This window comes from Cataglyphis hispanica, chromosome 14, assembly GCF_021464435.1.
Source record: "Cataglyphis hispanica isolate Lineage 1 chromosome 14, ULB_Chis1_1.0, whole genome shotgun sequence".
In the NCBI taxonomy this organism is placed as follows: Eukaryota; Metazoa; Arthropoda; class Insecta; order Hymenoptera; family Formicidae; genus Cataglyphis; species Cataglyphis hispanica.
Genome location: NC_065967.1, coordinates 1,638,213 through 1,649,566, shown reverse-complemented (window position 1 = coordinate 1,649,566; position 11,354 = coordinate 1,638,213). Strand labels below are relative to the sequence as shown.

The window sequence follows — 11,354 nt, the reverse complement described above, 5'->3', positions numbered from 1 at the left end:
TTATCTATTTCTATATGTTAACAGTTTTGTTATCACTTGTTACCATTTTAGAAAAGGACACGCTTATTAGGAAATCTTTATATCTCGTAGATTATTATTTTGGATATTTTTTCGCTCATGAGAAAACAATGATAAGACAATTTCTTCTAAAAAAAAGTTTAAAAATAAAAGACTTTGACGTAGTAAATTAAAGCATTTTTATTCAATAAGAAAACTTTAATTTTCTTTGCATTTACATAGCAATATTAGCGATTTCGAGGATTGCAAAATAATCGGTTAGAAAAACTCGCAATTAATATATCATTTTTTTAATAAAATGTAGCGGAATGAATGTTAAACGTAATCTATTTGCAATTGAAGAAAAAAGAATAAAAACGGAGATTGTTTTATTTACAATTGAGTCTTGGGTCGCTTTTCGATATATGCTTTAATTTTGGGAAGCGCGCGAACTTTTTCCACCAGTTTCTTCAATTCCGGATGATCTTTATTTATATCTCCTGCCAGAACAACATTTAGATATTCAGAATACGCAGCCCACAGGAGATCTGCCCACGATAACTAAAAAAAAAGAAAATTAAAATGTTTCATATTCTTGCAAAGATAAAAATAACGACCCGAGAAAAAATGGTATAACGATAGCATGTAATTTTATATGGTTATATAAAATTATATGTTATCATCTGATAACTTGACTAATTATGTACATTTACAACTGATATTATATTATACAATTTTTTTCTCGGGAAGACAAAATTTTATACAAAATGTTCGAATATAATTTACCTTGCCACCAACAAAGTATCCGCCATTCTTCTTAACTTGAGCCTCCAATTTGTCGAGATAGAAGGGTAATTTTTCGAAGGCGATTGTTTTGAGTTTCTCTTTGATAGCGGGATCTTTTTCCCAGTGGTAAGTGGATAAAGCTACAAGAATTAATTTATGTTGAAGTTTTACATTTATAATGATATTTTTTTTTTTTTTTTGCAAAAGGAGAGAACAATTGCGAGAAAAGAGCGATAGTGATATAGCCTGACAATCATTCAGGAAGTATACACGACTTGTTGATTACAAATATAGCCTCAGCTCTCTTTTATCGACACGATGTATCTCGTATATAACGTGAGTTGTATCAAACGTTCATTATGTATTTCATGTTGACGGAACATTGAAGAGTCACGAGCTTCACGTACGTGTTACGTACGTGTAATGATTACATAATTATCGATCTATCATTTTTCCGCGTCTGTTTGTACCAGTCTCACCTTGTCTTAGATCGTCAATAGTATCGACTGTAGCGTCAATCTCCATGGCCTCGAGCTCGTTCGAACCATATAAATTGCCCTTCTTAGCGACGAAGCGAGCGATTGCCTTGGATTGATGATACTGTTTACCGTCCACCTCCAGAACCGGCATTTGCCCCATGGGCATGGCTAAAATTCGATTAAATTACGAAATAATAAAACGTGTCTTTAACAATTAATTTAAGAATCAAAAAATAAGTTTCATAATATTAATCAAACGCAGTAAAAAAAAAAAATAATAATAATTGAAAATTATAATGTGAATTATTTATAATTTTAAAATAATAGTATACAAAATTATATAACGCACTAGATTTTAGCTTCGGCCAATCGTCAAATTCGACTCTAACATCCTCGAACTTGATGCCACTTTGACTTAACAAGTACCTAATTGGCTCCCCAAGGCCGGTGAGATTAAAATACGTTAGCTTGTATGTCGACATATTCTGAAAATTATATTTTGGTAAACAGGATATAATATACTTCTAGCATCTTTTACACTCTTCTAATGCTTGATTATATTCAATTTATATTTAATTACATTAAAAATATCATTCGCATTTATTTTAAAATATTATATATATATATATATATATATATATATATATATATATATATATATATATTAAATTATTTAATTTAAAATGTAAATATCATTTTATTAACATTATCTATAATTAATCAAAGAACAATTTAACAAAAGATGGAATGTAATTTCTTATTACCTTGCTAATAATCCGTACTTTCTGGCGACAAGCAAAAATCTGACAGATATGGAGTCTCCGATACGGAGTTTGTTACGAACCAAGAACGACTGAGATCTCGCTAAAGCGATACCCGTATCTAGTTATAGGATGGAGGACATGTAAAGAGAGAGAGAGAGAGAGAGAGAGAGAGAGAGAGAGAGAGAGAGAGAGAGAGGTCTTTGGAACTCTTGTGGAAGATACGTGGAAAGAGAGAGACAGAGGGCTTTGCAACTCTTGTGGAAGATTCTAGAGATTCTTATACATGCATACAGTAATGCAAACTAACTCATTAGATAATCTAATCTGTACAACGTATACACATGTGTAAAGCATAGATAGAGAAAATGTGATTTTTTTTAAAATCTGAACGTTATCATCGAGAGACATGAAATAATTGCACAATTGCATTAATAGTTGCACCGATAATGGGTTAAAAATAATTTTTCTATGTATTCTTATTTGTTGAATATAGAAATGTATGTATACGTCAGAATTTCACTGTTACTCTTAGCTTTTATATGATTGTACTTTGCTTTAAAATATGTAAGAACAAATATTAGAAAGTATAATATAAATATTTTCCAAATGTCACTCGCTCGTAAAAACGATACATTTATTTTATTGAATTAAATTTCTTTCGTGAGAAGAAACTAGCGCGATGATATTGGCAATCCAAATACTATCTAATATGCCGTGTAATTTAATTCAAAATATAAATTAACTCTATATGTAGCTTTACATATAAAATTACATATTTTAAGTACAATTAACTGACTCTATATTAAAAAATAAAAATGTATAATTTTATATCACTGTAATATAGGAAGAAAGTATAGAAAATATGTCAAAAATTTTTAATACAAAAAAAATCTAAAACAACAATAATAAAAAAAAAATCATTGAATATAATGTAAAAATATTGTATCTTTCATTCTCAATGTAATAATCGTGAAGATAACGCCATCCGCACAACACTGTGCTATTTGTGTGTCATCAAAACATGACAAATCAAATGTATTATCTACGATAATAATATACGTATTCGAGAAACACACATACATATGTTGTATGCGATGTAATTAGCTGAATAAATTTCTTTAAATAGTAAAAAATATATAAGATTGTGACAATGAGATATGCTACGTATGTATGTTTTGCTTCTAATAATATTAGGATTATAAATATAAAATTTTGCAATGCAATTTACTTGATTAATATTGTTCATAAGGATGTAGCATTTGAATGTCAATGTGATCTTGTTCTTTCAGAGTTTATCACATTAAAGGGCGTGGTTCTCTACCGACATTATCTATACATGTAATATATAACTGTGTAGATAGCATCATATCTAATATTTTGTGCATTATTAAAAGATAACTCGTTACTCCTCGATGACTCGATGAATTTTGTGCGCATCAAAAAATATACGTGATAAAAATGCAGAGAATGATTGATGCTGAATACATAAAAAAATATTAAGAGAAAAAACATAATTATAATTAATATCAAGAAAAATAAATAATTACGATATTAATATTGAAGGAAAAATAAAATTAAGAAAAAGATTATTAGGAACCAAAAAATTTGGGTTTGAGCTTTGATTTCTTCTTTGATATATTATCAATGTTTTATAAATTTTTTAAAAATATTATATATAAAAAGTATATATCTATAGAAAAATATCAAAAAATTCTTAAAAAAAAAATCATTAAAAAACATTCTAAAAAGTTGTGTGTCTACAAATTTTAGTAATATTCAATAAACGTAATGTTAGTATACGAGCAGATTCAAATAGAAATCGCAACTGTGACTGAAGTTGATGGCATAACATAACGTAATAGCAGAGAATGACTGAGCAGAAACCGAGCAGAATCTCACAGACCCTGCTTTTGTATATGCATGTTTGATTTCTACATCAATCCACATCAATATCTCATTGACAAACAGAGTTTTATTTCTGCCAATATTATACACTAATTGTACATACATTGGCCTGTGTAAAATCTGCAATCTTTTTGCCAACGAAATTTGCAGCAATAATATTTATCACCGTATAATACATTGAAAATTCATGCGTACATTTCCAGTTACGTGATTAAGTATAGTCCCTCCCTCGATTCCAATTAACTTGCGCAACCTTCGGTTGCATTACATTGTGTGTGTACTTTGTGATAATATAGCGACATGGCCACCGCAAAAGCTACGTCACGATATCCTATAAAAGATATTTTCAATGCTATACTCGCTTGTATTTCGCACGATGACACATATGTAGTAAAAATATATTTTACTTATCTTAAACGCATCTTTCGCAAGCCATTGGCGCTTTGGAAACATATATAGATTTAATTCGAGATATTTAATCTAAAAAGAAATCTCAAAATTATCAGAATCGTAATTTTTTTTACGAACGATTCTTATCTATATTATTTAATATTTCTGTTATCTTCGATGCAAAATTTTCTCTAGGCACATTCAGTATAAGTAAAATATTCACTTGAATTTAAATATAAATATAAAAATTATTTTATAAATTGATCAAAGGAAAGTGGGTATAGTGAATACAAGAATATAGTCATGCTTTAACAAATTCTGAATAAATAAAAAAAGTGAAATCTGTGGGGATACAAATCAGCAATACACATAAAATGTACATAAAATAATAAAAAGGTAGCGATTTATTAAAATATAAAATTATAGAATGCGAAAAAAACAGTCTTGTTAAAGTTTCATCAGAAATAATCTTTCAGTATTCTTATTATCGTCGTATTAATATACGAGTAAAAATGCACTTTCAAACAAGTAATCAAATATATATTTATATCTGGTGCGCACATTTCTAAATCTATCATGCATATTTAAATTTAAACACATTGGAAAAAGAAAAAAATTGATATTTGATTCAACGTGACAAGCAATTAACGATTAAAAAATCAATCATCAATAAAAATTGCAAACAGAAATTGCATTGATCATATTCATGGATATATATCGCTCGGACGCTTTTCAATCCAGCTCTTGATGGCCGGTATCTCCTCGACCTTCTGTTTGAGTTGCTTCAGGTTATCATAATTCTTGATTATATCCTCTTTCATCATAAAATTTAGATAGTCCAATAAAGCGACAAAAGTAAGATCAGCCCAAGTTAGAGCACCACCGACAAAGTAACCACCGTTCTTTTGCACCTGAGCATCCAGACGCTCCAGATAATACGGCACCTTCTCCTTGGCATTTTTGAGTTTCTCTTCTTTAGCAGTTTCATTGTTTTCATAGTGATAAGCCGCAATGTCTACGATAAAAACAAGTAAAGAAGAATTAACGGTTACACATGTAAGCAATTTTAATCAAACGTTTGAAATGATTAATTTCAATGAATTAAATTTGCGATGCTGTAAACTTAAACTTAACTGATATATCCGCATCAATAGTTGAGCTCATAAAAATTGCGATTCAAATCATTTCAAATTTTCTTAGTAATAAAGAGAAGAAGAGATTGAGAATATAAATGATGTGCTATGTCTACACTCACTGGCGCGTAAATCATGTATAGTATCGACAGTAGAGTCGATTTCTAAAGATTCCCAATCGTTCTTTCCGGCAAGACCGCATTGTTTTGCCAAGTAGCGAGAAATAGCTGTAGATTGAGCAATCTTCTTTCCATCTACTTCGAGCACGGGTACTTGGCCAAACGGCGTAGCTGAAAAATGATAATAAAGTGTATAAATATAAAATATAAAAAATTAATTTTGTTACAAAGAAAATTTATTTAAATTCCTCTATCACATTTTACGTTTACAATTATTGTACAGTATCTGTACCTATAAATATTAAAAGAAAGAAAAAGAAAGAGAGTCTCGTGATATTAAATAATTAATAACTATTAATTTGTTTAATTACATATAATTTAATAAAATTAAATCTGAGTTCTTAACAATATAAAATCTTATATATTTTTATGATAATTATTTATTGTTCTTATATATGTAGAATTTATTGAAATAATTTATTTTGTGTGCTCTGAAAAAATTCTTACTAAATTATAATTTAATTAAAATTAAAATAAAACAAAAATTTATTACAGCAATATTGATAGTTTATCGGTTTACATTAAGCTAAAATGCTTTACTTATATCAATAGACCATTCATATATATTGAAAACGTATAGCAAGCACAACATTCATGTTCTTCATGAAACTGAGTTGAATATAGAGCATTGTATTCGCATAACAATGTCGATTGTCCTATAAAGTAGTATTGCAATGCATAATAAGAAACAAAAACTTCTATTGTCGCATAGAAATAACAAATAACATTCATTTCCGCTTCGATTTATGCAAGAAATTCAATAGAATAATAGATCTAATATATAATAGAATAATAATATATACAAAAAGAATACATTAGGACATCTCATATTTAAAAACAAAAAAATAAATTACAATAAAAATCGTTTAATGTTTAAAAAATGGTAAAAGTAATATAGAATCATATTTTTTCTTCGCTGACTGCAAATTTTCATAAGACAGATTTAAAGAACAATCGAATGGAATTAATTAAGCGGCTGAAATAAACAAACACTAATACGACATGTGCAACGTGTCACCTGTCATTAATTAATATTAATCAGCGCCTTGCAGATGATATACATACTCGGCTTAATCTTCGGCCAATCCGCCCTGTCAAAACGATAGTCGATGAACTCGGTACCATTATAGTTTAACAGAAAGCGAATGGGTTCGGCCAATGCTTGAATGGGAAAGTAAGTCAGCTTATAGACAGGCATGTTGCTGAAAAAGAATATGTTTTATAATATTTATAAAATAATTTTTTTTTAATTAAAAAAATATATATATTCTTAAAAAAACAAAATTATCATAACTTAGATTATATATTTTGTCATAAACACAATTTCCATTTTTTTATTATAAAAATTTTATTAATTATTCACGATTTATATTTTATTCATACATTTTCAATATTAGATTGATATAAAGCTACAATAAATATTTATATCAGTATCAAGAATGATTTAGAAGAAAAACGCCTTTTATGTAATGACGTTTCTTTTAGATCAGTCTTAACTGATATAAATTGCTGCTATAACGCAATATGTACTCTTGCCGCGATTATTCTTTTGATCTTATCATCATTACTGCTTCATTTTTATATCAAAGTTTTAGGTATAGCGAATTAATCAATCGCTATCAATTAATAGCTGGCAAGTGACGGCTTTAGTGTTCTTATATGTGAAATATTCGATGTGACAATATTACACGATATTATTTATAGATTTAACTTGATCGGTCAAATTTGCATCTTATGAATAAAAAAAGATTCTACTTACAATTAGCTCGAAACAAATTCTATGAGAGAGATGAAGAATACTGTCACGGACAATGTTATATCTAGCCATATAAAAGCTCTATTAAACGCATCTATTTATTTACCCCTGCCAATTCTCTATACCTCCCACTTTGTTGCATCGACATTGATCACATCATGCTTCAAAGAAAATAACTTATAAAAAAAATATGAGCGAGTTGAAACTTCCCGGACACAATGATCCAAAAAATACATTCAAAAGATGTTGATTCATTTTTAAACTATTATTTAATCCTTGAATGTTAATTTTTAAGTGTTATTCTAAATTATCTTTTATCAAACGACTCGAATTGCAAGTAACGATGTGACAAAGCGGGACTGTAGATTGGATGAAGTTATGAAAGTACCTATCTGTAATCTTGCACAAACAGAGATATTGTTCAGAAATTATTACATTTATGTTTACATACTTAGAATTGTCAGATACTCGATATTCCAGTTGATTAGATATTACTTGTACTGATGAAAATTGCTCCTATAAAAAAAACTGAAAGTAAAATAAAAAATAAAAGGTACCTTCGTTTAGAGATGATTATATTGTTGAATGTATTTTTACTTCAAATGTATTTTTATATTCTTGCAAAAATAAAAATAACAAAATTTTGCGTATGAGATATTCGAAAATTATTTATCTTACACCAACAAATTATCCGCCGTTCTTCTTAATTTAAGCTTCGACCTTGCATTATATGCATATTTATTCTGCGATAATATATAGCGACATGACGACCACAAAAGCTGCGCCATGATATCCTCTCGATATCCTAAGTTTTTTCAGTGCTGTATTATCTACGTTTCATACGATAGCACAAATCATGCCACATTTATTTTATTTATCATAAACACGCCCCTCGCAAGTCAAGAACATTTGAAAAACACGTAGACTTAATCCGAGATATTTAATCTGAGAAAGCGAATTACGTTTCTTACATTAAAGATTCTCAATTATATCGCATAACATTTCTATTATCTTCAACGCAAAATTTTGTCAAGATATACTCAGTATAAATAAAATATTTGTTTTGAGTATAATTATAAAAATTATTTCATAAAATGAGAAAGATCAAAGGAAAGAAGATACAACAAATACAGGTATATTTTTACAAATTCTGAATAAATCGAAAAGGTAAAATCTGCTAAAATACAAAATCAGCAACGAACACACATACAATAAAAATAGCAATTTATTAATATATGTCGTATTAATATATGTAGGAATAACAATTAGCCTTCGAAAATTAATATATATATATATATCTATGTCCGATGCACATTTCTAAATCTATACATATATAAATTTAAGCAATAGAAAAAAAGAAAAATTGATATGAAATTGATTTGAATCAAACTGAAACATAGCATGACGTAAATAATCAACGATTGAAAAATCAACCATCATTCAATAAAATTATGCATCACTCGGCGGACGCTTCTCAATCCAGCTCTTGATGGCCGGTATCTCTTCGACTTTTTGTTTCAGCTGTTTCAGGTTTTCATATTTCTCGATTATATCCTCCTTCATCATAAAGTTTAGATAGTCCAGTAGAGCGACAAAAGTGAGATCGGCCCAGGTTAAAGCACCGCCAACGAAGTACCCGCCATTCTTCTGCACTTGAGAGTCCAAACGCTCTAGATAGAACGGAACCGTTTCCTTGGCGATTTTAAGTTTCTCCTCCTTAGCAGTTTCGTTGTTTTCATAATGAAAAGCTCCTATTTCTATAAAAAAAGGAATAAAACATTATAAGCAATTTCAAACATTTGATCGATCAATTTCGATAAATTAAATTTGATGTAAACACAGAAAAAAAATGTTTAACTTATTGTTTCCATTGACCCGAATAAATCGATATGTTAATAGCATCGATATCTTAACTCACCAAAATTGCGATTTGAATCATTTAGGATTTCTAATTTCTTAGCAATAAAAAAAAAACAAAAGTTTGAAAAAATTAATTAAAAGTGAAAACCGCATATTATGTCAATACTCACTGGCGCGTAAATCATGTATAGTATCGACAGTAGAATCGATTTCTAAAGATTCCCAATCGTCCTTGCCAGCAAGACCGTATTGTTTTGCCAAATAGCGAGAAATAGCTGTAGATTGAGCGATCTTCTTTCCATCTACTTCGAGCACGGGTACTTGGCCAAACGGCGTAGCTAAAAAATGATGTTAAAGCATGTGAATATAAAATATAAAAAATTGTATAAAATTTATTATAAAAAAATTATTCGTATATTCTCAAAAATTACATTGCAGTTATTGCACAATATCTATATTTAAATATTAAAAGAAAGAATTTTGTTGATTAATATTTAATTAATTATTAAAATTAAATTGTATATAATATATTAAAGATCTTTTTGGCAATATAAATTTATATTATTTATTGATTTGTATCTTGTAAGATACTTATCTTGTAAGATAATCATGTTTTTTAATTGTTGATCTGACACAAATATTCATAAATCACTTGTAAAGAAGTTGAGTCAATTAATTAAGCAGCTGTGACATATAAATGCGATATATAAATGCTAATAAGATACATTCTGATATAATTAATCGATGTTTTGCAAGTGTACATACTAGGCTTAATTTTCGGCCAATCTTCTCTTTCGAAACGATCATCAACGAATTCGGTGCCACCATAGCTGAACAGAAAACGAATTGGTTCAGCCAATGCCTTAACAGGAAAATAAGTCAGCTTATAGGAAGGCATATTGCTGAAAAAAAATAAGATGTTTATTATTCTTCAGTCTCATTGTCATTATAATTTGAAAAATGATCCAATAACATAAAATATATGTTTTAATATATAATCTCAAGATCATTTGATATTGATTTAAATTTCAATGAACTAGTAAAAGCTAAATAAGAATAGTAGTGTCAATTTCAAAGAAAATTACTTTTTCATTTCAATTAATTAATTGTGTACAAGATACAACATTTTCTTGGTGCAATATAATTAAATAATTAAATAATTAAATAATCCTCCCCTTTAGACAAGTAAAGAAATTAATTAAAATAAAAATCTATATTTGAGATTTATTTAGTTACTTGATATCGCACCAAGAAAAATTTGTGCCCTGTACACAATTAATCAAGTTTCAATGAAAAAGTTAGTTTTTTTTAAAACTGATAAACTACGAAACTGATGCACTATCATCCTTATCTGACTTTTACTAGCCCAGTGAATTTAAATTTGAATTCAACATTGAAAAAGCTTTAGTAATTCTTCAGTTGAGCTCACATTTTGACATCAAAAGAGGGGAAAAAAAAAAAAGAGAGAGAGAGAGAGAGAGAGAGAGAGAGAGAAAAGAAAAGAAAACATAACAGACTTTATATCTTGTCATAAATAAAATTTCTATTTCTTTTAAACAATATCTTAAATAATATCTATATTTCAACCTTTACTTAAAACTACCTTAAATATGAGAATAGACTCTAAATACCATAGGGACATCTTTTATATGATATATAATGGCGTCTTTCTTCCAAAGCATTTCTAATTGCACAATATGTACCCGTGCCGCGATTATTCCGAGTCATTCTTTCAATCTCATCATTATTACTATCATTATATCAGAACGATTAATTAATATATTTTTCTTGCGAATTTAATAGCGAATCGCTATTAGCTAATTAGCCAACCGGTAACGGTCTCGATATCCTTTTAGGTATATTATTACAATATTACGTTATTTACAGACTTGAATTGATCAATTAAGTTTGGATCTTAAGAAGAAAGAGAAAAATTTTACTTACAGTTTGCTCAAGACAGGGAAGATTAAGATGTTCTTTAAGACACTCAGTCAACAATGAAATGCCTAATTGTGTCTAACAGAGAGAAGCCTGAGACGAGACCCGGCCCGAGAGGCAATGTTGCGAATTGGGGGAGGGACAAACCTCGCGCATGCGTAACAGCG

At 28.7% G+C, this 11,354-nt stretch overlaps 2 protein-coding genes across 4 annotated transcripts; both read right to left on the bottom strand.

Annotated features, from left to right (window-relative positions):
* Positions 1-180: 180 nt before the first annotated feature.
* On the bottom strand, positions 181-11,347 carry LOC126854624 (uncharacterized). The gene is made up of 11 exons (XM_050601555.1): positions 11,194-11,347; positions 10,015-10,151; positions 9,420-9,587; positions 8,850-9,146; positions 5,577-5,744; positions 5,049-5,336; positions 2,027-2,097; positions 1,612-1,747; positions 1,263-1,430; positions 784-923; positions 181-558 (listed from the first exon to the last, which is right to left on the bottom strand). Exons 2-11 carry the CDS (start codon positions 10,145-10,147, stop codon positions 391-393), a joined length of 1,737 nt encoding a protein of 578 aa, XP_050457512.1. The 5' UTR covers positions 10,148-10,151; positions 11,194-11,347; the 3' UTR covers positions 181-390.
* LOC126854583 (glutathione S-transferase) lies at positions 3,979-7,730 on the bottom strand. Of its 3 annotated transcripts, none has more exons than XM_050601485.1 (4): positions 7,393-7,730; positions 6,699-6,835; positions 5,577-5,744; positions 3,979-5,336 (listed from the first exon to the last, which is right to left on the bottom strand). In XM_050601485.1, the coding sequence occupies exons 2-4, from the start codon at positions 6,829-6,831 to the stop codon at positions 5,026-5,028; spliced, it is 612 nt and encodes a 203-aa protein (XP_050457442.1). In that variant the 5' UTR covers positions 6,832-6,835; positions 7,393-7,730; the 3' UTR covers positions 3,979-5,025. The 3 variants fall into 3 exon arrangements, with proteins under 3 accessions (XP_050457442.1, XP_050457443.1, XP_050457444.1); XM_050601486.1 differs by having other exon boundaries at positions 7,496-7,730; XM_050601487.1 differs by lacking the exon at positions 7,393-7,730 and adding an exon at positions 7,017-7,355.
* Positions 11,348-11,354: the final 7 nt, after the last annotated feature.